General features: G+C 49.7%; 2 protein-coding genes across 13 annotated transcripts in view; one reads left to right on the top strand and one right to left on the bottom strand.

The window, feature by feature from the left end:
- Window positions 1-5,989, top strand: part of S100PBP (S100P binding protein) — a 41,608-nt gene extending 35,619 nt beyond the window's left edge. For all 10 annotated transcript variants that reach the window (XR_012089735.1, XM_007979541.3, XM_073007541.1 and 7 more), the window contains 2 exons: window positions 218-305; window positions 3,030-5,989. Coding sequence is in view for 9 of the 10 variants with exons in the window: in XM_007979541.3 (XP_007977732.3) it covers window positions 218-305; window positions 3,030-3,144 (203 nt within the window). In the remaining variant the exon portion in view is untranslated. The remainder of the gene's footprint in view (window positions 1-217; window positions 306-3,029) is intronic.
- Window positions 5,990-9,386: 3,397 nt separating this feature from the next.
- Window positions 9,387-18,018, bottom strand: FNDC5 (fibronectin type III domain containing 5). 3 transcript variants are annotated; one of them, XM_007979552.3, is made up of 6 exons: window positions 17,767-18,018; window positions 16,017-16,132; window positions 15,326-15,524; window positions 14,887-14,976; window positions 11,829-11,962; window positions 9,387-11,456 (listed from the first exon to the last, which is right to left on the bottom strand). In XM_007979552.3, the coding sequence occupies exons 1-6, from the start codon at window positions 17,993-17,995 to the stop codon at window positions 11,451-11,453; spliced, it is 774 nt and encodes a 257-aa protein (XP_007977743.1). In that variant the 5' UTR covers window positions 17,996-18,018; the 3' UTR covers window positions 9,387-11,450. The 3 variants fall into 3 exon arrangements, with proteins under 3 accessions (XP_007977743.1, XP_007977742.1, XP_037852460.1); XM_007979551.3 differs by having other exon boundaries at window positions 9,387-10,922; XM_037996532.2 differs by having other exon boundaries at window positions 9,387-11,962.
- Between the last annotated feature and the right edge of the window lie 9,859 nt (window positions 18,019-27,877).

Genomic DNA, 27,877 nt, shown 5'->3' with positions numbered 1-27,877 from the left:
TGAATGGTGGCTGCCATTATTGCTTCACCTTCACCCTCCAAGAGCAATCTCCCCATTCTGGTTTATAGTTTCTGTGCTCACTGCTTGTGATAATCATAAGTATATATTGTTGAGAACAGTGCCTTTTTTCTCTTTCCCTGAAAGCACATACTTTGATGTTGGCTAACATAGTAGTTCACTCAGCTGTTTCCTAACCACTGATCCCTCTGTATCACAGGTATCTCCGGGGAGCTTTGTGCCTTGATGGATCAAGTTCATCACATGCAGCACTCAAAATGGCAGCATCCTTCGGACCTCACCACACGGTGAGTGGGTGATTAGAAGAAGATGGAAAAGGGTAGAATGGCTGGGCACGGTGGCTCACGTCTGTAATCCTAGCACTTTGGATGGCCAAGGTGGGTGGGTCACTTGAGGTCAGGAGTTTGAGACCAGCCTGGCCAACATAGCGAAACCCCATAACTACCAAAAATACAAAAATTAGCCGGGCGTGGTGGCGAGTGTCTGTAGTCCCAGCTACTTAGGAGGCTGAGGCAGGACAATTGCTTGAATCCCGGTGGCAGAGGTTGCAGTGAACCAAAATGGTGCCACTGCACTCAAGCCTGGGTGGCAGAGCGAGACTCTGTCTAAAAACAAAAGGGTGAAATTTGGCTGCAGGAGAAACATAGTAGGGAGTAGGGGTTGGAATTGCTTAATTCAAGAGGCGGGGTGAATACAGTGATGCAGTATAATGGAATAAGAACTGGACCAAGGCTGAGCACAGTAGCTCACGCCTGTAATTCCAGCACTTTGGGAGGCCAAGGCGGGAGGATTGCTTGAGCCCAGGAGTTCGAGACCAGCCTGGCCAGTGTGAGACCCCATCACTACAAAAAATACAGAAACTTAACGGGGCATGGTGGTATGTGTCTGTAGTCCCTGAGAGTACCTGAGAGAGGAGGATTGCTTGAAGCCCAGGAGCTTGAGGCTGTGATGAGCAGTGATTGTGCCACTGCACTCCAGCCTGGGCAACGGGGCAAGACCCTGTCTCAAAAAACAAAACAAAAACTGGACTGAAATTCAGGAAACCTGAGTTCTAATACTAGCTTTGCAACTTGGTGTCAAAGGACCTTCCTAATTCTGAAATCTTCTGGAATTTTTTTTTTAAGACTCAGATTTAGTATTACAGTTCTCTGGATTCTTGATGCAGTGTGGCTGTACAAATTTATTCAGTTACTTTGATTCAGATACTCAGAAACCTTGGAATCATCTTTTACTCTTTTCTCTCTCACCCCATATTCAGTCTACCAGCAAATCCCATAGGCTCTGCATATACAGTTGTCCTTGGTATTCCAGGACCCTCTTTGGATACCAAAATCCCCAGATGCTCACATTCCTTATATAAAATGCCATAGTGTTTGCATAACCTGTGCACATCCTTCCATATACTTTAAATCATCTCTAGATTACTTATGATAACTAATACAGTATAAATGCTATGCAAATAGTTGTTATACTGTATTGTTTAGGAAATAATGACAAGGAAAAAATGTCTGTACATGTTCAGTACAGATGGAAGCATCCATTTTTTTTCTTTGACTATTTTTGACCCATGGTTGGTTAAATCCATGGATGTAGAACCCATGGATATGGAGGGTCAGCTGTATATCCAAAGCCTAACTATTTCTCATCATTTGAGCTGGATTGTTGCAAGTCTTCTAAATGCCCTCCTTGCCAGTGCACTGGTCACAACTCAGCAGCCAAAGAAAGAGATTCTTTTAAAGCATCAGTCAGATTTGCTCAATATTTCCCAGTGGCTTCCCATCTCACATCTTCCCATTCTCGTAAACCCCTACAAAAGCCTATATGCTTTGGCCTATGCTCACCAACCTCATCTCCTAATACTCTTCCTCTTGCTTTAGGGCCTTTACGGTCATGTTCCCTCTGTAGTTGTCAAAATTATATCATTTCTCAGAAGGAAAGGCAGTATAGTGTAATTGTTATTAGATAAATTCTGGAGTCAGATGTGAATTCAAATCTAGGCCCTTCTACTTACTTTACTGTATGACCTTGGGTAAGTTATTAACCTGAGGTTCAATTTCCTTACCTATACAAGGACTTAATGAAAATACTAGTAGGATTGTCACAGTATTAAGTGAGGAGAGGTATTTAAAGAATTCAGCAAGTACTTGCATATAGGGATAGATAAATGTCAGGTACTGTTACAGTTATTTTCAACCCTGGCTACTACTCATAATCACCTGCGGAGATATCTAAAAATAAAGATGTTCGTATCCTGATTCCAGGTATTCTAAGTCATAAAGTCTGGGAGGAGGGAGAGGCCAAGAATCCATATCTGTATTTGTTTGTTTTTTCTTTTTCTTGTTTTAAATTTTAGAATCCATATCTTCAGAAAGTTTCCTAGATTGTTATTAGGAGCACTTTTAGTCGAAAATGCAATCAAATTATCTTAGAGTGTCTTGCTCAGAACCCCAGCCCAGCACATAACTAAGAAACTTTACTTTGAGTCTGTGCTGTTAATTTTTCAGTCTCAACTTGCAATGTGATACTCACATGATGACTTACCTTTCTGGGAATTTATTCTAATTTTAACTGCCGTGTCCTGAGCAACCTTGAGCTATGTCAGACAATGAGGTCCTTCTGGAGGTACAGGTCTGATGCAAACAATGAAATATAGATCCTATCCTAAATTCTTCTGGAGGAAGAAAATGTTTTTGTTTTTTTTTCCTCCCCTACTTAAACATTATTCTACATTAGTTTTCCTTAGAGCATTGTGTATATGGCACCTATCACCATACTGCCTATGGGAATTAGGTGGCTTTGGGAGTTGCAAAGAAATAGCACTTATGGTGTGGTGTTCATATAAATAAAATAGTATAAAATTTCTAAAATTGCGAGAATTGAAATATAAAATTAATATCTGATTTCCAGAAGTAAAGATTTTCTTAAAATTGTTGTGCTGGCCTTTTTTTTGTGCACAAATAGCCATTCTAGTTGAAATAGCCTTCCTGTTTGTACTCTCCCTCTCTTGATAGAAACTACGCCCGCCGACAGAAACATCTGCAAAGATACAGTCTGACTCAGTGGGTTGACAGGAACATGCGAAGCCACCATCGGTTCCAGCGTCTCCCAGACTTCTCGTACAGTTAATTTGTCTCATCCCATCAGCAACGAAGGTCCCTATCCAGGGTCCTACTTGGAGCAGCATTTCATGTTCTTTTGCTGTTTTGTGCTTTGCCGATTTTGAATTTTATTTTTCACAGATTTTTATTTAAAAAACTTGTCACCTTTTGGAAATGCCCATTGCTGACTTGAATTTTTTTGTATGAAGTCCCTCCTGATATTTTGTGTGTGTGTGTGTGTGTGTGTGTGTCTGTGTTTAAGCAAATGTTTGGTTGGTATAGTTTTTTTGTTTTTTTAATTTAAATTGAAGGTAGCTGCCTCCTGAAAGCCAGCATTAAGCCAGAACACCCAGGCTCAAGCAAAAGACCCACCTCTCTGCAAAGGCAAAGTGGCAAAGTCTACTTCTGATACCTCAAAGAAATCATTGTTCAGTCTCCCATAAGGAAGAGATTCTTTACCAGGCTGTGAGCCAGTGTTACATGACTTGTGAATGGATATAAGTTACTTTTAACAACCCCTCTTACTTTTTTATTTGAATCCTCTGAATACCTGTCAGTATTTTAAAGTTGGCAATCCAGGACATTATAAGTAGGATGGAGCAGGAGAAAAATCCTATTGAAAGGACAAATTAAAATAGTAAATCCTCTCCTCTCCCTTCTGTATGTACTAGCTGCCTTGATTTTTTTTGGCGGGGGGGGTATTTTTTTCATTCTTTATTGAACTTATTTTGCACAATAGTGTTTACAAATCTTATACCTCTTACTTTGACAGAAGACTTATAATACCTTGTGGTTTTGAGACTGGTTGTCTCCTTTGCCTTTCTTCAAGGATTTTCCTTTTTCTTTTTACCCCACAGTGACCACTCTGCTCGTTAGGATTCTAGTGGCAGTATTTTTGTAACCTGTTAGACATGGATATGCCTCTTCACGATGGCCTTGCTCTCTTTAGAGCTGCCCACCCAGAGTCTTGACTCTAGGGCAGGCTAGTGCTATTGTGGTATCAGTTGGTATTTAGTTTCATTTGCTGAACCCCAACTTTAAGTATGAGTGTTAGTTAGGGAGCCTCCATTCTGTGGGAGAGTGTGGAAAGGCACTCTTTTGTCTCCATTATTAGTTAACAAGAGGTGTCTTTAGACCCTAGATGTTACCATCTCATTTGGTCAAGCCCCTGATACCTAGTTTCACATAGATGCTAACGTGGATGTAATATAGTTGTGACTAAGCCTATGCACAAAAAGCATTACCTGATCTTAAGGTTTGGTATTCTAACCAAAGTTGACAGACTGCATCTGTCTTAATGGATATCTTAGGAGTTGGTTATTCTTTTTCTTTTCTTTTTTTTCTTTTTTTTTGAGACGGAGTTTTGCTTTTGTTGCCCAGGCTGGAGTGCAATGGCGCGATTTGCACTCACCAAAACCTCTGCCTCCTGGGTTCAAGGGATTCTCCTGTCTTAGCTGGGATTACATGCATGTGCCACCATGCCTGGCTAATTTTGTATTTTTTAGTAGAGACGGGGTTTCTCCATGTTGGTCAGACTGGTCTCAAACTCCTGACCTCAGGTTATCCGCCCACCTCGGCCCCTAAAGTGCTAGGATTACAGGCATGAACCACCGTACCTGGCTGGTTATTCTCTACAGATAGCTGTAGACATCATTTTGGGAAGTTTTGCAGTCTGGCATTTGTGCTGTTGTTCATTCTCTGTGGAGGTTGTTCATAGTTGCTGTAGCCTCTGTCTGGTTTTGTGGTTTCATCAATCCCATCTTTCTGTGTGAGTAACGCATTCTAAACATCCTACCCCACTTTAGAAACTGACTTGGGGAAAGCTTGGTCATTTAAGCCAACAATAAATTTGGGTGAATGTCCCTAAGTGTTTACTGTTTTTATCCAGTCAAGGATTTGCTTTTCCTTGAACATTTGGTTTAAATTCTGGGGCCAAAATGCAAAGGAGAAGTTCTATTCAAAGGCAGTTGTCGAAATCTATTATTTTAGTTAGCCTACTTGGCATTTACTACATCGGTCACTTCTCCAGGCTGTCCTAAATTAGGTTGGTGGAGTGAGACATGCCAAACATCCACCTTTGGGACCACAGCATAGTTAAAATTAAATGTAGTTGGAATAGCTAGCATTGCAGCTGTCTAGTTCCCTACAGAAAACCCAAGGAATGAAGGGACAGGATTTTGCTTAGGCAAAAATCTAAGACTCATGTTCTTACCCTCCTGGTACATGTGGTTTTGAGACTGAATGTGTAATAGGAGCACTGCCTTTGCCAAATCAAATGAGTGACAGGTTAACTAGAAAATGTGACAATCACATTTCCTCTTAGCTCAAATAATTCTGTTTTTCCAAAGCTTTAGCAGCTTAATTAAATCTGTTGGACTGGGGGAGGAGAGAGCTGTTCTCTAGTGGTTAACATGGTATTCTTTAAGAAGAAAAAACAAAGCCAAAGAAAACTTATTATCTGGCATGTTCGCCTTAAAGATGGTAGTGGGTAGAATCTGGAGTTTTCATCTCTTTTCAAAACTGGATATCTCTTACATTTGGTGTTGGCCTCTAAGTCTAATATTACAGTTGGAATTCTTGCTGTATTATTTTTTAAGTAAGTGTTATGTGCATTTAACTGCTTTCTTCATCCATGATGACATTCCCACCATGGGGGTCTTGACAAAGCAGAGTAAAAATATGCTGTTTACATTGTTTACTTATAAGTAAGGAGCCTGAAATAACCTGTAGTTTCTAATGCAGGCCCTGATTTACTTGCGTTGTCAGTTTCAATTATGAAACTGAAGTTTGGTGCCTCCTCTTTATCATGTTTTTTCTCTTGTAGCAGTTGTGTTTAATGTCATTAAAAAGAAATAAAAGTTCTTCGTCAGTGACATATGTACTGTGGCGGTCTGTCGTAGGCTTCGATGGAGGGTTATTTGCCTTCTTCCTTTGCGTAGGTAGGTTAGTGGGGTGGGGAGGGGGGCGGCAGTTAGTAGAATGTGGTACTGGGAAGGCGAGGGTGCTTGCTCCCTATTCTTTTGAAGGTAAATTACAGTGTTGAGAAAGGTGTTCTAGCAGTTAAGAAGTGTTGAAATTGATTGGGATTTGCAGCTACATATGGTGCATGTCAGGAACCTGACATAGGGAGAGCCTGAAATATCATTATGCCTCAGTTTTTGCAGAGGGGGAAGATGGCTCAGCCCTGATCAGGCAGGCATTGCCTTTTATTCCTTCCCATGGCTGTGTGGTTGGCCTCCCTATTTCTGCTGCTTCAGAGCTAGCACTGATTAGGGAAGAAGCCATGCTATCCCAGAGCATTATCTCTTTGAAGGGGATGTAAGAAACCAGAATCAGTGATACAGAATTGATGGTTGTTCATAACCCAGTTTCTCAAGAAACTGCGGCTCCTAAAAACTGGGTGAAGGTTGGATAAGTGTGGGTAGATGTGGGAGACATAGTGTTCCTTAGATCCTTTTCGTGAACCAAAGCTTCTTAGACTTACCCCCAGAAGCAAGGAGAAAAGGGAAGGTAATAATAACTTGTCACCTATGTTAGCCAGTGCTTTAAAAATCTGAGTTCATGCTGACAGAACAAGTAACAACATGTTTAGCCATGCTGTCTGGCCTGCTGTGCTATAAGTTTTGTCTATAAATTCTAGGTAAAATATAGTATTGAGTCCATGCAAAAGACTCAATATAAGTTTGCTAAGTACTCAGCAACTTGACATTCTTGTCTCAATCTGAGGTACTCTCCTTAACCTATGCATATCTGTTTTGTTCCTATCAGGTGTAGATAGGATCTTTTGTTCATTTTACATTATGGAAAAGTGAAGAGGAAAAGGAGAAATGGACCTTCTCCAAGAGGAAGGGGGTCGTTCTCTGATTAGCCTATTTTGAGCTTTTATTGGAAGAAAAAACCCAACCACCTAAAGCTAGAAAGTGGAGTTCCCTGCTTCTCTTAGTATTCTGCTTTTCTAAGAGAAAACAATTATTCCTAAGCTGATTTTAGTGTATGCTTGGTTTGTATGCCAGAGCACCTGTCTGGAAAAAAAAAAAAAATTCCACTTGTCACAGGAAGTATCAGCTGGTCAGTGGTGGAATTCCTAAATGAACAGGCTCCCGCCTTGTCCTTCCTCCCCACCTGTCTTCCCCCTGTGACAACTGGGACATGCCATAGATGGAAAATCTGGCCCTCCCCAGCACCCATTGAGAAGGGGGTGGAATATAATATTTTGGATAACCTTTAAAGCAGTCTAAGTGATAGTCCTGAAATATATCACTAAGGAACTATTTGTTTTGAAAAAGCGCCTCGTTCTGTTGCCCAGGCTGGAGCACAGTGGCGCGATCTTGACTCACTGCAACCTCCGCCTCCTGGGTTCAAGTGGTTCTCATGTCTCAGCCTCCTGAGTAGCTGGAATTACAGGTGTGCGCCAACACTCCTGGTTAATTTTTGTATTTTTAGTAGAGACAGGGTTTCACCATGTTGACCAGGCTGGTCTTGAACTCCTGGCCTCAAGTGATCTGCCCCACCTTGGCCTCCCAAAGTGTTGGGATTACAGGCGTGAGCCACTGCACCTGACTAGGAACTATTTGTATACAAAGTTTTCCTTCAACTTCAAGTCACATTTGAAGGTTTGGTAATATTTTGTACCGATGGAGCTTGATGGAGCTGGGCAAGGGAGGAAGGTGAGTAGGGTGTCCCATTTATAGAAGCAATTTGTTCTTGGAGGCTACTTCTTAAATGCAAATTCCAGTAACCGTCACATAGGTTTAAAGAGAGTCAGAAATAAATCAAAAGCATCATATTAATGGGTTGGTGAGATTTTGCACATTTTTGTTAAGGGTTGAACCAAAACTCTTAAAAATGGATTCTTGAGAAGGCCCATTCTGAAAAACTAGGGGACAAGAGTAGGAGGAGAAAAGGACTCTTGCCTCATAGAAACACTCACCAGTCTATCTTCCTCCCCTCAGACCCTGAGGTTTCCCTCATGCTCCTAGGAGGATGCACCTTGGCTCCTATTGTAGGAAGTAGGTAGAGTCTGGGAATCTTCTAAATTCTCTGTTTTTGGCAGATAAGGACACCAAGACCTAACCTCAGAGAATTAACTTGCCTGAGGTGTTAGGTGATTACAAGGCAGGGTCTCCTGCTTCTCAGACCAACATTTCTCCCACAGGCCTGCTGTAGTCTGCAAGTGAGGTCTCTTGGTCTCAGAGACCTGCCTGTGCCTTTCCACAGTTATGAGAAAATGTCCGTGGATCTAGTGATGGTGGTGAAAGGATCACATCCCAAGTCTAGCTGTGTAGGATTCGACTTTGCAACTACAGTGATTCAGGGAAGGCTCAATTGTTACACAATTGGGAGTTTAGGGAGGTAATTAAAGGTAATGGAGTTTTATCTAAGCCAAGAGTGTTACCTCTTTTTCTGTCATACCCTTTATGATGTACCACAGGCACAGATTAAGTTGAAGACAGGAAACCCCCATTAGCAGAGCTCCCTGAGCCCCACTGACTATACTATACCTAGTGCTGACTTCGGGGCTTTTCCATCATTTGGCACTAGATGGGTACAGAGGGCCTAGGAAATACCTCTTTGAGGTTTGGCTTAGAGTTTGGTGTGCAACTCAGTTTCCTACTTTGCTGTGCAGCCTCTAAAACCTTTTTTCCCTCTGCTTTCAGAACCTTCTAAAAGTCAACTCCAAGCCCTGCTCACCGGACATTTTCTCTCCAAGCTCTTCCTGGCTCTGGACAGGATATGTTCGAGGTGCCCCATTTACTGGTTTTTGCTCCTTGGCTAATATCATCATTACTCTTTCAGTCTGCTGTTGGGATCATAATGGTGTTCCTTTAACAGCCTAGAACAGCAGGCTGTGAATACTGAGCTGCAGAAAGCAGCTTTTGCTATTCCCCTTCACTCCTTCCTTACCCTAGGGAGAAACAAGAATTGCATTCCTTTGGCCAGGAAAAGCACCCAGCCCCATCCAGTGGGGAAAACCCTTTGTTTTAAAAACTGAGTACCAGCCTGCATACCTATCTAGTGAGGCAGCCCAAGCTTGGTTTGGGGGAGCCTCAGTCATAGGATGATGGAGCAGCTATTTTCTTCTCCTACACGTGCACCCCCATCTGTTTGAGATTTCCCTTCCAACTCCAGCTTGGCTGGCAGGCATGTCCCTAAGAAGCTGCAGGCCAAAATGGAGAGAGAGAACTGACTCCCTCCTCCACACATCCTGACTTGCTGCCAATTGCCAGAAAAAGAGGGCAACATTTGGGCATTTACCAGAAGACAAGGATGTGCCTTTTCATTTGTCTTTTTATTTTACATTTAAAAAGTGGTTATTGCTCTAAGTGGATCAGAGGTAAGGACCTCTCCCCTAAGGAGCCTTGGCCTTGCAGCCCCATTCAGCAGGGATGGAAGTCACAAGACAATGAGTGGAGCCTCATGCCCTCCCATGAGGAAGCCCTTAGTATTGCTGACATCTGCCCTTTATCCTGTCTCTCCTCCCCAGTGCTGCCACACTTGGGCAAAGCAGAGTGGTGGCAGACCCAGCCTTGAGAGCTCTTGTAGACCGGAAGGAAGGGGCGGTCATTGGGTGATGGCTTCTGGCGCTCTGGCTTGGGGACCGATGCTCTTACTCATTTCAACAAATATTTACTGAGTACCAGGCTTGTGCTAGGTGTGGTTCACCCACACCCATCCTTGGCCGCCAGTGGAAGATGCAGAGGTCCACCTCTTCCCATGCAGGTATCTGGCAGCCATAACTCGTCAGTCCTAGGGAAGAGTCTACCTTCCCTCATCAAGCACCATTTTTTTAAGCCAGAAAGGGGCAGTGGGGAGAGAGACCTGTCACCTCACACCACTCAGGCTCTAAGGAAGGACATGAGGACCCTGGGTAACTTTCACAGAACCCTGGATGAGATGGCAAGATATGAAGACCCCAGAGGCCAGTGGTGATAGCCAGGGCTGCTCTTCCTGTCTGTGGTGAATGGCTCAGGCCTGCCTTCCAGCAGCTTCCACTCCAGAAGGGGTGTTTTAGTAACCCCCAGAATGCCAGATGTGATGTGACTTTTCAGTTGTCCAAGCTAGCATTTCTCAAATTCCAAGAGATACTTCCTAAATAAATTAGACCAGTACCTTCCAGGTCTTCCTAAGATCCCAAACTGATGATCTTACAGTCATAAGGGTCAAAGAAGATAGAGGATGCAGGCAACCAGCTCAGTCTTCGGGGGAATCTCTCTGCCCTCTAGAGTGCGGCCTTCTGATTTTTGTTTTCCAAAAGAGACAAACCAGGTAACATCTTACACACTTGCAAAGGTGTGTATCACACCACAAACATGTCCTTGATGGCTGGATCCAGAAAAGGCTTGATGGCAGCCATGATCCTGCATGGCAGGCAGCCCCACAGCTTCTCTGATGTTCCTTGGTCTGAAAGACACAGCTTGCGTCAGTCCTCGTGCTTGTCATCTCCCAGGGCTTTGTGCATTTTCTCAAAGAGGAAGCCAGTCCAGGAGAGGCGAGGAGGCAGAAGGCTGTGTCTCATGCAGCTTTGCCTTTTCCAGAATGGGGCCAGGCCTTTTAGTTTGGTGGCTTATTTTTATTTTATTTTATTTTATTTTTTTTTGCAGAATTTGGGTTTGTAGTTCAGCCTCCTTCATCTGACTAGGGCAAGGAGAAAAGAAAACTGCAGCTAGCTGTGCCTCCCTGCTGCTGCAGTCGTCCTGCTCCCTGTGCCCGTGGGCCCGGGGACCAGCTGAGAAGAAAAATGGAATCCTTCTCTCTGCAGACAGGCAGTCACGCTTCAATGATGTTCACTGAGGGCTTGTTTGGAAACTGGGAGGAAAAAAATGAGAGAAGCGGCCAGGACTAATTGAATAGACTTCTTGCAAGGCTGGAAACAGAGGACAGAAGAAGGAAGGGAGGAGCAGCAGGGCTGCAGCCTAAATAAGCCAGGCTCTTGTCCCTTGTGGAAAGAAAAGAGAAGCCCTGCCTGGATGTCTTGTCTTTCTGCCTTTTCAAACCCAGCCTTCAGCCTCACTCAACTGAATGGCCAAGACTGGGTCCTGGGCCCATGGCCCCTGGCACCCAGTTTACCCCCAGCAGTCATCCCTCTGAGTGCAGCCTCAGCCACTGACATTGTTGAGGTGCTTCTGGAGATGGGGGTTAATAAAAGGCTTCAGGAAAGTGCTCCAGAGAGAGGACAGTAAGCCAGAGGGTACAAGGAGATGGAGGGAAGAGGAGATGTAGAGAGGGCCAGATGTTTGTTGGATAATCATCATCAGAACCATGAGATCATGAGATCCTCTCACATTCTCTACTGTCTGTCTTCTTAGCTGCTCAGGGCAAGCACTGAAAAGGTTTTCATATCTGTTTTACAGAAGAGGAAATGAAGGTACAGCAGTAAAGCACCTGCCCAAGGTCACAAGGCACAGCAGGAGCAGGAATGAGCCAGACACCCCATTCCTGTTGTCCCACGCCAACCAAGAATTCTGCCCTCCCCATTCACTGCTTTTTTTTTTTTTTTTTTTTTTTCCAAAATCACCACTGGCCCCTGGCACCCTGCAAAAGGAGAGGATCCAAAATCAACTTGCAGTGTCCCTGTGTCACACAGGCAGCAGCCAAGTCTGGCTCTGCCCAGCTGTCGCCATGCCAGGCCCTGAGCTGACCCCCTCTTCAGTCCAGGGATTACCAGAGCACAAGGCACAGGGTGGCCCACCCAGGCCCAGGTCTTGCCCTCACCTTGCTGCGGAGAAGCCCCCCGCCCTGGTGCTCTGGTGTGCTGGTTTCTGATGCACTCTTGGTTTTTTCCTTGTTGTTATTGGGTTCATTGTCCTTGATGATGTCATACTGGCGGCAGAAGAGGGCGATGACACCTGAGGGGGACAAGTGAGCAGTCAGAGGCCAGGGCCTGGGTTCCTGCCTCCCCTGCTTCTTTCCCACTAGTGCTTGCCAGTGGTCTCTCCTGATTGTGCCTCACCTGCACTACTGTAGCACCCTCCCTCTGCCCTCTGGCTCCTGTTTTCACCTGTGCCCTCATGAGCCACCCCTTTCACTGCTGCTAGGCTGATCTTCCTACAATATGCGTCTGATCATATCTCCTCCCCTCCTTTCCTTTAAACCTCTGACAACGGCCAGGCGCGGTGGCTCACGCCTGTAATCCCAGCACTTTGGTTTTGTTTTTTATTTTGAGATGGAGTTTCACTCTTGTTGCCCAGGCTGGAGTGCAATGGCGCCATCTCGGCTCACTGCAACCTCCGCCTTCCAGGTTCAAGTGATTCTCCTGCTTCAGCCTCCAAAGTAACTGGGATTACAGGCATGAACCACCACGCCTGGCTAATTTTGTATTTTTAGTAGAGATAGGGTTCCTCCATGTTGGTCAGACTGGTCTCAAACTCCCGACCTCAGGTGATCCACTCACCTTGGCCTCCCAAAGTGCTGAGATTACAGGCATGAGCCACAGTGCCCGGCAATCCCAGCACTTTGGGAAGCTAAGGTGGGCGGATCACGAGGTCAGGAAATAGAGACCAGCCTGGCCAACACGGTGAAACCCCGTCTACTAAACACACAAAAAATTAGTTGGGCATGGTGGCAGGTGCCTGTAATCCCAGCTACTCAGGAGGCTGAGGCAGGAGAATAGCTTGAACCTGGGAGGCAGAGGTTGCAGTGAGCCGAGATCACAGCACTGCACTCCAGCCTGGGCAACAGAGTGAGACTCTGTCTCAGAGAAAAACAAACAAACAAACAAAATCTCTTAACAGCTCTGGTTTTCCTTGAGGGGAAAATAGAAACAATAATAGCATTTGTTGAGCTTGTGCCAGGCCCTGTGCTGTGCCCTGACATATTCTATCTCACTTAATCCTCACAACTCTGTGAGGATACCTATTATTATCATTCCCAGGGTACAAGTGAGGACACTGATATAGAGAGAGTTTCACTAACTTAACTCAAGGTCACACAGTGGCAGAACTAGGACATAAACTCCAGGGCCTGCAGTCTGTTAAATGCTTAGTTTTATCAAACTAATAATACATGAACAGAATGTTTTTTGAAAGTCAGACAGTATTAAGGCAGCCAACTCCAGTCCTTCTAGGTGTTTTCCCAATTTTACCTCTATATTTAGAATGTTATTTCTTGATCTATTTTAGAAATCTGTTGACTTCCAACCAGGGCAGATAAAGCATCACAACTTCCTCTACTTCCCTCCCTATTATCCTAACAAAATTACATCACAATTTTGGGTTAATTCACTATGTTTATATTGTTATGATTATATAAATACTGTCTGTGCCAAATCTAATAACGCACCATAAGCAAACCTCCTCTTTTGTACAACCCTTTGTTTTTGCCTCATTTTTCCAAGTGCCTGTTATTCTGTGTGCCTAAGGAACATTTTTTTCCAAATGCTTCTACAATACAGCCTGCCTTTTCAACCACCATGCTAATAAAGCTTTAGCATAGTATTCAAATCCCTCAAAAGACTCCAGTCTACAGCCTCGCCATCCTTTACTCCCCCACGTTCCACCTTCTCTCTTGGACTGCAGCTGCCCTGAACCAAACTGAACTTACTTTATTTCTTGAACATACCATGCCCTGAACACTATTCTTCTTTTGGCTGCCTGGTGAACTCCTATTTATCCTTCAAAGCTCAATTCCCATGTTATCTCGTCTGTGTTTTTCCTGATTTCTAACCCACAGTTATTCCCTCTGCTCTCCTACACGATACTATCATAGCATTCATCACATTGGATTATAGTTAAATTCAGCCCAAGAAAATGAAAAAGAAAAATTTACAAGAGTAAACGAGAAGAAAAGAAGTAAGTTCGGGCCTAACTTCGCCCAGACAGTTCTTTGCAGGCACAGGGGTCTTCTTAGTCATGATTGTAGCACTACTGTTTGGGCTAGAGTGATTGTTCAGTAAATGCTGGTTGAATTGAGTACAAAGATGAATTAAACTTGGCCTTTACCAGCCTGGGCAACATAGCAAGGCAAGATCCCATCTCTACAAAAAATAAAAATTTAGCCAGGCATGGTGGCACATGTCTGTAGTCCCAGCTACTCAGGAGGCTAAGGCATGACGATCACTTGAGCCCAAGAGGTCAAGTCTGCAGTGAGCTGTGATTGCACCACTGCACTCCAACCTGGGTCTCAAAAAACAAAACAAAACAAACAGAAAGCTTGGTCTTCATTCTCAGGGAGCTCACAGACCACAGGTAAAGGAAAGAGACAAGAGCCCAACTAACTTAACATATGAAAGGCTAAAGAGAGGAGTGAACAGTATGCCGTGGGGGTGTAGAAGCAGGAGGGCCATTCTAATGGACGGATTGAGGGAGTTTTTACCGTGGCTGTCTTGCAGCCATGATGCCTGGGTCTAGAAGGGTAAGTAGGTTAGGAGAATGTCCCAAGGCCAGGCAATGACTTCCCCTGAGCTTCCCAGGCCTGGACCCCTTGGAGGCACAGCACCCCAGAAGAGGAAAAAAGGGCTGTGGCCATTACCAGAGGTAAAGGGCCTGTGGAAGTGTCCAGCCCCAAGAAGCTGAACCTCTTCTGAGGGAGGGCAAAGGCAAGTACTCATTTAATCCTATAAGGCAGCTAACAATATGCTGGTTTTTTGGTGAAGAGTGAGGTAGAGGAGGGGTCAGATCTGGTTCCCAGAACTGTCGTTGGCAGGACTTGGAGACTTTTCATCTTAGAGATGTCCAAACCCCTTACCTTTTGTATTCATGAGAGAAGGGGCTGGTCAGAGTTTTCCATTTCTCAGAGGCTGAGGGAAGAAAAAGGGCCCGGGGACCAGACTCACCTGCCCACATGAAGAGGACCACGACAATGATCAGCACCTCGCCTGTCCGCAGCTGTTGGTTCCTCCCCATCTCTTTCATGGTTACCTCATCTGTCGGGAGAGACACTAGGTCCAGTGCTCCTTTCCTCCCTCAGCCACTCCTCTAGGGCCAAGCCCAAGACAACAGTGCTGATTTCTACAGGTGCCCACACATCTAATGTACATTCCAGAATGCACTGATGGCTAATTGGGGTGGCAGTGATAGGACCGAGTCTAAAGGGAGTTTATATGCCCAGCATCTTGTTGGGGACTAGTGTGAACCCTCTCTCTCTCAGGTACTGCTTTACTTGCCAGCAGGGGGTAAGGGGAAGGAGACAGAGCTTTCCTCAAGCCACCCACTGGTCTGGTCCTGACCACCCCTCACCCCACCCCATCCCTCTTAACAGTGACCCAGGCCTGCCTTTGTTCTTGGAGGCCATCTTCTCAGCCTCACGCGGGGTCTTGAAGAGCACAGGCTCACTGGCTGGGCTTTGGCCCTGAATGGAGATGGCCTGCACATGCACTATGTACTCCGTATCCTCCTCCAGGTCCCAGAGGGCACACGAGCGGGTGGTGGTGTTCACCTCCTGGATGAAGCGCAGCATCCGCACATCCTTCTTCTGCAGACAAGCGCCGGTCACTGCTGTCAACACTCGGTGACCAGCCCCGCTCCTGCCCACCTCCCAGTGGTGACAAAGCCTTTACATATACAATCTTCATTCCATCACCTCCGCTATCAATATCTCCATTTTACAGGGAAGGAAACAGGTTCAGAGAGGTTAGGGAAGTTGCCCAAGGCCACGTATCTAGTAAGCACTGGAGCTAGGTCCTAAACGCAGATGTCTCCGAGATCAAAACCATGCCCTTAATTTCTGTGTTCCACTTGAAAGTTCTCGAACCCTCCCTCACTGACTGATTCTCTTCTAGAGAATTTTCAGACATATGTCTGAATGGGGCCCCAATTTTCAGACATATGTCCAAATTGTTCATCTTCCTTGCCCCAAGTTCCTATTTCCTTTCTGTTTCTCCATCACCACCACTGCCACACTCCTACCCCCATCTGCCACTACTATCCCGATGTGTCCTTCCCCCCGAGGACAGTGGAGCATTACCTGCTGGGAGATGGCAAATCCGATGACAACTTCATCCTCCAGAACATCCCAGCTCACCACTGCAGAGTTGGCCTTGAGGTGCCTGACGGTGACGTTCACTGGGGCTGAGGGACTGTCTGGGGGATGGGGAGGCACCTAAGCCTGAACATCCCCTGTCGTGAGGCCCAGACCCACTGTCTCATAAGTAAGAAAGGGAAACCTGGGGAAGGCCTTGCAGGAGGGGAAGGAAGAAACTAAGGCCTCAATTGGGTCCAGTGACATGGCTCTCAGCTCTTCAGTGGGTTGAAGAACCAAGCCCAAGAGGCCCCAGGCTCCTCATGACTGGGATGGAAGCCCCTGCTGGCCACAGGCCGGCCCCACCAGGGGTCCAAGGCTCAAAGTGATGGGCCTGGGCCGGGGCCCTATCTAAGGGATGGGCGGTTAGAGTTGAGAGAGTCATGGAGGGGACATAGGTGGACAGAAACTGAAGGTTAGCTGATGAAAAGCAGACCAAAGGACTCCCAGTCCAGTGCTCTTTTAACAATACTGCCCTGTCCAATGAGTGACCTTGAGCGAAGGAGAAAGACCCAGAGATCAAGAAGTGTCAGGCTGGGGTGAGCCCTCGGCTGGGAATGAGGAGAACAGAAGTATCCCCAGAATTGTGGTGGCCCAGGCAGAATGAAGCCTGGGGAAGTCTGTGTGAGCCTCTTCTCCACTCCCTTCCAGCCCCAAGAGGCAGGTGAGAGGTGGCAGGAGAAGATGGGGTCACTCAGAGCAGTGACCCTCCATGGAGAGTGGAGAGGAGAGAACAGGTAGGGGAAGAGAATCACTCCAAGAGACAGGAGGTAAGTGGGGGTGAGAGTGATGGGAATAGTGGGGGTCAGTGAGGAAAACCATCCAGGAGAGGGGCAGTGCAGTCACATAAGCCTCTATCTTCCAAGGGGCAGGTGCAGCATGGGGCAGAGCTGGGCCTGAGCAGTACCCCTCGCCCCACAGAGAGTGAACTTGAGGCCCAGGGAGCTGGGCCTAGCACCTGAGGGAGACAGAGCCAGACATGGAGAGGGAGGTGGAGAGACAGGACACAGACAGGTGGCGGCAGACACAGAACCAGAGGACAGAGAAGTGGGGCATCTGAGAAAGACAGATGCGAGAGAGCGCGCCCCGAACCACGGAGGGAGAGATGAGCCGGGCAGCGGCAGCCAGGAGGGACAAAGACAGAGTGGTAGGAGAGGCTGGGCAAGGACGTGCCGGCCCCATGGGGCAGGTCAGACACTGCACCAGCTCGGGTGCTGGGGCCCACCCCACGCCCTGCACTGCGCCCTCAGGTGCCAGCCCCCATCCCCTTCACACGTGCTCCTGCACAGCGGGACCCCATCTGCCCCTGCAGAGTTGGCCAGCAGGGCTTTGAGAGATCTTGGGGACACGGAGAGAGGCCCAAGGTGGGAGAACTGGTGTCCTCAGCTGCTCCCTGGGCCAAAGAAGGGAGCTAGGGAAGCTGAGGCAAAGACCTGGGGCTAAGGGAATGGGATTAGGGGACTGGGGACCACAAGACCCTAAGAAGCCCAGGGCTGAGGTGACAGGGGAGGTTAGGAAACTGAAGGACAGGTCTGGGGGTCAAGGAGGTAGGGAGATGCTGGGGGTTGGGTTAGGGGAGCAGTGTTTCGGCGGAGACAGGAGATCCCTAGGGGGCAGGGAAAGGACCAGGGGACTCCCAGGTAGAGGAGTCTGCCCCGGCGCCGGCCCGCCGGCCCCCCGCCCCGGGCCCCCTTACCCGCCTGCACCAGCGCGAAGCAGACGCAGCCCAGCCACAGGCGGAGCGCGGCGCGGGCGCGGGGCGGCCAGGCGCTCGGCGGCCCGGGGTGCATGGTGGCTCCTCCGGCCGGCAGGCCCGGGGCGGCGCAGGGGGACGTGGCTCCGGCGCCCGGCGGCCGCTCGCGCTCGCGCTCCGGCCCGCGGCCCGGCCGCCCCGGCCGCCCCGCGCCGCCCCGCGCCGCCTGCATGTCGGCTCCGCGGACAGCAACTCCCGCGCGGCGGCGGTGGCGGCGGCCGCGTCCACGTCGGGCGCCCGGGGGGCGGGGCGCCCCCGCTGCGGGGAGAGGCGCGGGGGCGGGGTGAGGACCGGAGGGCGCCCTCACTCCCGCCCCCGCTGCCTATTCGGTCCGCTACAGGGGAGATACGGGCTTCGTGGACCCGCGGCTCCCACCCGCTCACCGAGCGGGAGCCCAGCTGGGTTCTCCGCGCTCCCGCCGCGGTCACTCTCTCGCCTGCACACAGCCCTGACTCGGCTGCCGCTTTCTGCCCTTTCCCAGGGTAGAGGGAGGGCAAGTGCCACGGAGATGCCCGTTTGTGCCCCCACCCCGAAGCGCGCCTCCCATTCCTGGGCCTAGGGATCCCTTCACTCCACTCTAGACCCGAGGCCTATGCAGCTGGGGTAGACGGGAGCAGAGGGGAGAGATCACAGTAAGACTAGGTTAAGCAAAGAGTGCTAAGTGGACACTAGGGCTTCGTGTTCCAGTGGGGTTGGGAAGAGGCTGCTCTGACTCACTGGACTCAACTCTGTGACCCCAGGCCAGTCCTTTTCCTTCATTTTCATCCCCATAGTGAGGGCAGTAATGAGCGTCTACCAGGGGCCAGATACTATGCTGAGCTTTCTTTGCATTATGTGGCTTAATTCTCAGGGCAACTCTGTAAAGTCATACTCTATGCACACTTTGCACAAGAGGATCCTGCAGCTTGGACAGGGACTTGTCCAGGGACCCACAGCAGAGCCAGGATTTGCGCACAGGCTGATCTGACTCCCAAAGCTGTGCTTAACTGAACTGTCTCCCCACCCAGAGTGACTTCACCCATCCGGAGATTCCTGAGATTCTAGAATTGGCCGGGGTCAGCTCCTCCCCAGGCAGAAAAGAGTCTGCAGCAATCTCTCTAAGAGCATCTCTGAGAGGGGGAGTGGCTGCAGCCCCCCTCCCTCATCCCAGCCAGAGAAACAAAGTGGAGGAGAGGCATGGACCAGGGCTCAGGGCCTTTTGTCTCAACAAGAACCCCTGAGCCCCCTCCCACGACTATCCGAAATTCCACCATTAGTGGGACTTTCCTTTGGGTCTTAAAGGTTTTCAAGAAGCCCTGGAAGGGCTAATTTTCTTTGGAAAGGGGACATCTTGCAAAGTTCTGCCATAGAAACCTCTCCATCCACCTGGTTTTACATTAAGGAAGTGGGGTCTTGCGATGGGAAGAGCTTGGTGAAAATTCACACAGTGGGTCAAGAGCAGCGATAGACAACCCTCCTCTCCTAATGCCCACCCAGGACTCCTTCGCTGGCCCTGTGTTCCTCCTTGGTCACCTTGGCAGGGGTGAGATGGAAGCGAGCTTAGGGGCTCTTGTTGAGCAGCAGAATTTTCCTGCCCATCCCCTCAGTGCCCCCAGGCCTGCCCCACTGGGCAGGGTGACACTGCCCAGCCCCATCATTTCCTCCACCACATACCTTGTCCTGGGAGAGCCTCAGCTGGGACCTCGACCCGTTTGGGAGAGGAGCCCCGGAGCCAGAGCACCTCTCTCTCTCTCTTTTCTCTTTGCTCTCTCCTTATTATCTTCTCTTTCTCTCTCCCCGCAGCAGCTGCCTGCCCCACCCCACCCGGCACCGCCCCGCCCCACCAGCTGCAGCTTAGCCCCTAGGGACCCCCCACCCCCCATCCATCAGACGAAGACATCCAGGAGGCCCGCAGGAGCAACTGGAGCCTCTTCAGGCCTCCATCGCAGGAACCAGCAGGAAGAAGAGGGTTCAGTTAGAGGACACAGAATCTACTCCCGTCCCTGCAGGGCAGAAAAGGAGGGAGGGTCCTGGTGGGATCTTGGCCTCCAGTCCAGCGCTGGGGAAAGGGGGGCCTTGGCGCCATCTGCTGGCCACTTTGGGTAAAACCTGGATAGATGTAGGGCGCTGGGAGGGAGGAGATGGCAGTGCCTGAGGGCTGGAGAGAGAAGGCGGCAGAAGGAAGGGGCTTGGAGGACTGGGAGGATTTGGAGAGCTGTGGATATGGGGATACAGCCTTCCCAGGCCTCATGATGCATGGGGTGCTTGGGCCTTAATTCTGGGGAAAGTCCTGGTGCCTGGAACCTGGCAGCCAGTGGGAGCTGGCTGGGAGGATTTAGTGGAGCCCTGGGTGAGCTTGGGAGGGAGCTCTCAGAAGTAGCCACTGCAGGCTGGGGCGCTGGCTCACGCCTGTAATCCCAGCACTGTGGGAGGCCGAGGTGGGTGGATCGCCTGAGGTCAGGAGTTCGAGACCAGCCTGGCCAACATGGTGAAACCCCATCTCTACTAAAAACACAAAATTAGCCGGGCATGGTGGTGCACACCTGTAATCCCAGCTACTCGGGAGGCTGAGGCATGAGAAGCATTTGAACCCGGGATGCAGAGGTTGCAGTGAGCTGAGATTGTGCCACTGCACTCCAGCCTGGGCAACAGAGAAAGACTCTGTCTCAAAAAACCCAGCCACTTTATGTATCCCATCCCTTAGCACAAGGCTTACAATGCAGTAGGGGCTCATTAAATGATTGTTGACTGTATGGAAAAAAATCATTCTTCCATCGTATGTTTATTGAGCACCTATTATGGACCAGGCCCTGTATAATATTCTGGAAACACAGCAGTGAAAGAATGAATGAAACCATAAATGAGGATCTAGGTAGGGACTAAGGGTTGGCCTCTGTCCTCCCAAGTTGCACTCACTGGGCTTCATGTGGAGGACTCCACAGACATACCCTTGAGGGCTGGCTGGTCACTTACACATTGACACCTAATGGAGTCACCAGCATTGGGACCCTCCTGCATGTCCAGTCTCAGCACCTAACTCAGGCTGCAGGTACCCAAGCCAGTCCAGGTACCCATTTAGAATAAGAAGGTTCCTATTCATAGCCTAGGATGGTCATGGCCCCAGTCAAGGGTGGTCGCTAGACACCCCTTCACCTGCCCTGCAAATCACAGGAAGAATCAGGAGGTCAGGAGTTGCTTTGGGGATATAATAATTGAGCACCTACTTTATCCATATTATTATTTTATTTTATTTAGACGGAGTCTCGCTCTGTCGCCCAGGCTGGAGTGCAGTGGCACAATCTCGGCTCACTGCAAGCTCCGCCTCCCAGGCTCACGCCATTCTCCTACCTCAGCCTCCCAAGTAGCTGGGACTACAGGTGCCCGCCACCACGCCTGATTAAATTTTTGTATTTTTAGTAGAGACAGGGTTTCACAGTGTTAGCCAGGATGGTCTTGATCTCCTGACCTTGTGATCCGCCCGCCTCGGCCTCCCAAAGTGCTGGGATTACAGGTGTGAGCCACCGCGCCTGGCCTATTTTATTTTATTTTATTTTAAGACGGAGTTTTGCTCTTCTGCCCAGGTTGGAGTGCAGTGGCGTGATCTTGGCTCACTGCAATCTCCACTTCCCAGGTTCAAGCGATTGTCCTGCCTCAGCCTCCCGAGTAGCTGGGACTACAGGTAGCCACCACCACGCCTGGTTAATTTTTGTATTTTTAGTAGAGACAGGGTTTCATCATGTTGGCCAGGCTGGTCTCGAACTCCTGATCTCAGGTGATCCACCCGCCTCGGCCTCCTAAAGTGCTGGGATTACAGGTGTGAGCCACTGCGCCCAGCCTTAATCCATGTTATTTTGAGTCTTAGGCTGGTATGTGTCATTAGCTTCCACTCCACATCAGGAAGCTGAGGATCAGAGAGGTAAGGGGACTTGCCCTGTGTCACACAGCCAGTGAACTATAGAGACATGTCTCAAATTAAATTATGTGGCTGCAAGTTGAGAGCTTGATCCAGTCTGCCTACCACCTCCCCTTACCTCTAAGGACCTCTGAGGACAAGGATCCAGGGCTCAGGGCTCACCACAGGACATCACATCAATCTGCTTCCCTGAAGGGCTCAAGGGGACTTATTGCTCACAGAGGCAGTCACTAAGCCCAGGGCCAAGACAAGGGACCCCTCACTCACCCAACACTTTACCCGTGCTGACACATTATGTCCATAAGGGAAGCCTCTTTGAATCCTCAGAGGAGTTGGAATTATACCCATTTTACAGATGAGGAAACTAAGGCTTGAAGAGAAGAAGGGGCTTGCCATGGGTCATACAACTGGGAGACACTGATCTAGCCTCTCTAATCCTCAAAATTCCCATCATGGCAATGATGAAGTCAGGCCAGTTTAGTATTTCCTGAGTGCTGGTGGTGCTGAGGACATAGTGATGAACCAGACTGGTCCTAGTCCTTAAAGAGTCCTTATGGTTGGGGAAAAGGAGAGAGATGCTCTTAAAATACAAAGAGGGGACTGCCTTCTGGAATAGGAGGCACCTGGGGCCTCCAGGGACAGAAAAGGTAATTAACTTGAGAGGAAAGCAGGAAGGGCTTCTGGGAAGAGGTGATGCTTGAGCTTAATAAGTACTGACAGCCAGGTGGAAATTAGCCAAGTGAGAGGAAAGAGGCAGAGGGAAAGAGGAATCATTAGCTCTGAGGTCTGGAAAAGCAGAGTGTTTCTGTGGAGGGAAAGCAGGAGAGGCAGCATGTTTATGTGGGCATTTGCTATAGGCTCTGAGCTGTGACACTGGGAGCAGGAAAAGTAGAACTAGATTGGAAAGATTGTTCCAAGCTTGCAAGAGTAGCTGGGGCTAGGAAGGGCTTTATTTATTCAACAAACATTTATTGAGCACCTACTAAGTGCCAGCAGCATCACAGCTGTGACCAAGACAACAGGGTCCCTGCTCCATGTGAATCTCATATTCCAGGGGGAGAGATAAGCAATAAACAAGTGAGCTGCTGACCAAATAAAATATCTTTGGAGACCGAGAGTGGCTATGAAAACAAGGAAGCCATGTGGTGGAGAGTGTCTGGGTGGGGTGACATTACGTGGTTTGGGTTGAGGGGGAGTCATCTGAACTGACACCTGAAGGCAAAGGAAGCAGTAGCACACAGCACAGGACGGGAGATCCGGCCCCAGTACAGCATGTGCCAAGGCCCTGGGGCAGGAGCAAGCTTGGCATGTTGGGGAAACAGAAAGAAGCCGGTGAGTCTGGAACTTTATAAGCAAGAAGGAGGCAGTGAGGGCAGGTGGGATTGGATAGCACATGGCCTCCAGGTGTGGAAGGGAGGTTAGGTTGATCCCATTCACAATGGGAAGCTTCGAGGGGAGATGAGATGGGATGTGATTTGCATTTTAAAAGGCTCACTTTGCCCACTCCAGTGTGCAGGCTGGATGGCAGAGAACAGGAGTGGGGGGCCAGGTGCCCTGTGAGGAAGCAAGGAGGGTGCTGCGGTCTCACAGCCAGAAAGGATGCGGTGTTGGCCCGGTTGGTGGCAGGCGACAGAGAAGTTGATGGAGGATTTTGGATGTTTTTCTTTTTTGTAGGAGGAGCTGATGGATCAGACATATAGGAGGAGATGAAAAGGAAGCAGGGCAGAGGTCAGCCCTCCAAAGTCCAGATTCTGAAGCCAGAAACCCCTGGCTGGGTGACATACGGCCAAGTAATTCCAGCTTTCTGAGCCTAAAATGCCTCCTCTGGTCAGGGGAGGAGAAGAGGCAGAGAGAAAGAAAGAGGGAGGAGGATGGAGAGGAGGAGGAGGAAGGGGAGGGGAGGGAGGAGGAGGAGTGGTGGAATAGAGCCTTCTAATCAGGTAAAGGAGACCTCCTCAAATCTCTTCAGTTCTTCAGAGTCTACACAGGAAGGCTGCCATCCAACAGCACTCAGAGAGATTGAGAATCTCCCCCAGTATCACAAAGCCAGTCAGTGGCAGCTCTAGGCCCCAAACCCTGGACCCTGGCTTTGCCTTTGGAGGCAGATTATCAGCTGCACACCAGTCACCCAGATTCCTCAAAAACAGTGGGACAGAGGCCCTATTTTAGGGGCCCAGACTGGAAGGAAGGAGGTGGAGGCAGCTAGGGGAAGACAAGGGAGGGGTAGAAGGACAAAAGCCTGGGAGTGAAGACTGCCTTTACATTCACTCCTCAGCTCAGCCCCAGACTGCCGGAGTGACCTTGGCATCTGTTCTCACTGGCGAATGGCTGCCATCTGCAGTGAAGGTCTGACCCTGAGGCTCCAGGGTCAGTTCACCTCCCACAACTCAAGTCCACGGAGGGCCTCCCTCGTGGCTCTGCACAGCCTGGGCACAGCCAGCAGAGGGCGCCACCTCAGCCACCGTGAAGCCCGCGTTGCCCCAGTGCAGGAACAGTCCGAGGAGGAGACCCCACCTGGCAGAGGCTGCCTTGCCTGCTGCTTAGGTCTCAGGAGGCCAACTCCCAGGTGAGCCGACCACAGACGCAGCAGCCAGGTAGAGCCTGCATCTTGCTGCCCCTGCTTGTAAACATGTCTCTGAATCGCTCTGAGCCTCAGTTTCCCTATCTATAAATGGGTCTAACAATAGTGCCTGCCTCACAGGATTCTGTGAGGAGTCAATGAAGATCAACCACATAAGCGCTGAGTTCCTAGTAGCTGCCATTTTTATTAGCAGTAGTGGAAGTTGTATCCAGGCTGGAGTGCAGTGGCACAATCTCGGCTCACTGCAAGCTCTGCCTCCCAGGTTCACTCCATTCTCCTGCCTCAGCCTCCCGAATAGCTGGGACTACAGGTGCCCGCCATCACACCCAGCTAATTTTTTGTATTTTTAGTAGAGACGGGGTTTCACCGTGTTAGCCAGGATGGTCTTGATCTCCTGACCTCGTGATCCGCCCGCCTCGGCCTCCCAAAGTGCTGGGATTACAGGCGTGAGCCACCGCGCCCGGCCAGTTGTATCATAGCTTGAAGTGCCTGACACAAAGGGTGTCCAATCAGTGGTAGCTATGATGATGACAAAGATGACGACGAGGATGTTGCAGGGACTTGGTCATTGCTTGTCTCAAATTTCCTCACCAGGTGTATCCAGTCTCTACCAACCCGGATGCCTCTAGTGAGGGGCATCGCTGCCTTCCTGGCAACACTGCCAGACCATCCTTTTCCTGAAAACTGCCTCCTGGAAGCCATCCCCCCATCTGGCCCACCCAACTCCCTGCTCAGGGTGACCCAGCTGGCCCAGCCTCTGGCCTCCGGCCCCTTTGTTAAAAGTCTGCATGAGAGGTCTCAGAGAAGGCTGGAGGCCAGATCCAGCTGCTGGACTTCTCCCTTTGCCAGAAGGGAAGGGAACCTGGGTGGCTTCCTAGGCAGGAGATTCTCAGTGAGTCTTGTTCTTGCTGCTCAAAGTTCCTTTTCTGCACACTGAGAAGAAATAAGTGGAAGAAAAAATCCCTGTGTTGTCTAAACCTCCCCTCATACCTCTGACACAGGAATGGCTGGAGGCTGAAGAGGGAATATGATGGCCCAGAGTGACAAGCCCAGGAATCCTGGCATTCTAGTTGACTCTGGTCCCACCTACTGCCAGGCACGCCCATCTGTGTTTGTGGGCCCCAGGGTGAGTGCTTGTGGGTCTGGCATCAAGGGGTCTGGTGAGGAAGGCAAGAGTCCAAGGCTTGGAGCCAAACAGTTTGGGCTCACACACTGGCTCAGCCCCGCACTACAGTGTGACCTCTGGCAAATCACTCTGCCTCTCTGAGCATGTTCACCCTCCTGGCATCCATCCCAGAGTGGTGTTGTGGAGAACACAGGAGCTGTTACATGTGAAGAGGAAAGCGCAGGACCTGGCACGTGCTAAGTATCTATAAATGTTGCAGTGGGTATTATTATAAAGCGCAAGTCCCTCATTTCCCCGAGATGCTCTCTGCATCTGAGTGGGCCAGGGTGGCTGTGGGAGTGGGTTATGTCAGGCAGGATGACGTTCTGACCCACTTCTGGGTCAGCAGGCCAGGGCTTGAAGCTCCATGCCGATGCCTGCATTTGCAAGGGTGTGCGTGTGTTTGGGAGGAGGAAAGGGTGTGCACTGGGTGTGCATGTGTGCAAAGGTGTGCATATGCTTGTGTGCATGCACCAAAGGCTGCCCCCATCCCAGGCATTCCCAGGGCAAATGCATACTTGCAGGTACCAGTGCAGTCTCCCTGTAGTGATTCAGGAGGCCCTGCTGTTCACTGTTACTATGGAAACAATGAGGCAATCCTCAGCCTCCAGGAGATCCTAAGGTGCCAGGAATGAGAGCTGGCCTGGTCTTCCCAGGGAGGGAGACAAATTGGGAGCACAGGGTTCCTGGCATAGGGCAACCTCGGCCTCTGGGGTGGGGTTCTGGAACTCTGGGTACCCCTGGACCCTCTGGGAAGTCTCCTCACTCCTCCAAGGAAGCCTGGCCCACTGGAAAGAGCTCAGAGGCAGAGCTAGGTTCTAGTTTGCCTCTGGCTCTAACCCTATGCATAGTCTCAGGGAGGTAACGGGTGCCAGCAGCAGTCTAGAGCTGGGGTGTGACCTTTCCTCTCACTAGGGCACCTGCCGGCAAGGCTGTGTGAATGTGTATCCCGGAGCCCGGAAGTGTCACGGAGCAGCCTCCTTCATGTGCACTACCCTCCACAGTGTCTTGTAGGTTCCCACAGCAGCTCTGCAAGGGAGGCAGGGCTCAGCTACATGCACAGTCCCTCCGCTCCCAGAGCCACACCACACGGGTCGCTGGGAATTCCCACCACTTTTTTGGGTTATCAGGAGCAGGCTGGGAGGAGAATCCCCCAGGGCTATAGGCACTGAATGCGGCGTTCAGCCTGGACCACCCAAGCAGAGCTGGGCTGCTGGAAGGCTTCTGGGAGGCAGATCCCAGTTTAGGGGGCACTTTTTAAAATTTTTATTTCACTTATTTATTTAGAGACAGGGTCTCGCTCACTGCAACCTCCACTTCCTGGGCTCAACAATCCTCTTGACTCAGCCTCCTGATTCCACACCCAGCTAATTAACAAATTTTTTTTTGTGGAGATGGGGTCTTACCATGTTGCCCAGGCTGGTCTCAAACTCCTGGACTCCAGCAATCCTCCTGCCTCGGCCTCCCCAAGTGCTGGGATTACAGGCATGAGCCACCATGCCCACCAGGATGTTTCTTTTTTTCTTTTTTTTTTGAGATGGAGTTTCGCTCTGTCACCCAGGCTGGAGTGCAGTGGTGCAATCTCGGCTCACTGCAAGCTCCGCCTCCCAGGTTCACGCCATTCTCCTGCCTCAGCCTCCTGAGTAGCTGGGACTGCAGGCGCCCGCCACCAGGCCTGGCTAATTTTTTGTATTTTTAATAGAGATGGGGTTTCACCGTGTTAGCCAGGACGGTCTCGATCTCCTGACCTCATGATCTGCCCTCCTCGGCCTCCCAAAGTGCTGGGATTACAGGCGTGAGCCACTGTGCCTGACCCCAGGAAGCTTCTTTTAAACTCTTAATTTTGGGCTGGGCTTGGTGGCTCACGCCTGTAATCCCAACACTTTGGGAGGCCAAGGCGGGTGGATCACGAGGTCAGGCGATTGAGACCTGCCTGGCCATCACAGTGAAACCCCGTCTCTATTAAAAATACAAAAAATTAGGCCAGGCATGGTGGCTCACACCTGTAATCCCAGCACTTTGGGAGGCCGAGGCGGGCGGATCACCTGAGGTCAGGAGTTTGAGACTAGCCTGACCAACATGGAGAAACACTGTCTCTACTCAAAGTACAAAATTAGCCAGGCGTGGTGGCGCATGCCTGTAATCCCAGATAATCAGGAGGCTGAGGCAGGAGAATCGCTTGAACCTGGGAGGCAGAGGTTGCAGTGAGCCGAGACCACACCATCTCCAGCCTGGGCAACAAGAGCAAAACTCCATCTCAACAAACAAACAAAAACTAAAAAGCCAGGCATGGTGGCGCATGCCTGTAATCCCAGCTATTTGGGAGGCTGAGGCAGGAGAATCACTTGAATCTGGAAGGCGGAGGTTGCAGTGAGCTGAGATCGCGTCACTGGGCTCCAGCCCGGGCAACAGTGCC

The sequence above is a fragment of the Chlorocebus sabaeus genome, chromosome 20 (assembly GCF_047675955.1).
Source record: "Chlorocebus sabaeus isolate Y175 chromosome 20, mChlSab1.0.hap1, whole genome shotgun sequence".
Lineage (NCBI taxonomy): Eukaryota > Metazoa > Chordata > Mammalia > Primates > Cercopithecidae > Chlorocebus > Chlorocebus sabaeus.
The sequence above is the reverse complement of the archived record's forward strand: the minus strand, read 5'-3'. Positions and strand labels throughout refer to the sequence as shown.

Coding starts and splice junctions, on each gene's coding strand:
- FNDC5 (XM_037996532.2), bottom strand. CDS start 17,995: ATGCAGGCGGCGCGGGGCGGCGCGGGGCGGCCGGGGCGGCCGGGCCGC. Junction 16,133..17,766: donor CTTCGCGCTGGTGCAGGCGG/GTAAGGGGGCCC, acceptor CCCATCCCCCAG/ACAGTCCCTCAGCCCCAGTG. Junction 15,525..16,016: donor GATTTGCCATCTCCCAGCAG/GTAATGCTCCAC, acceptor GCTTGTCTGCAG/AAGAAGGATGTGCGGATGCT.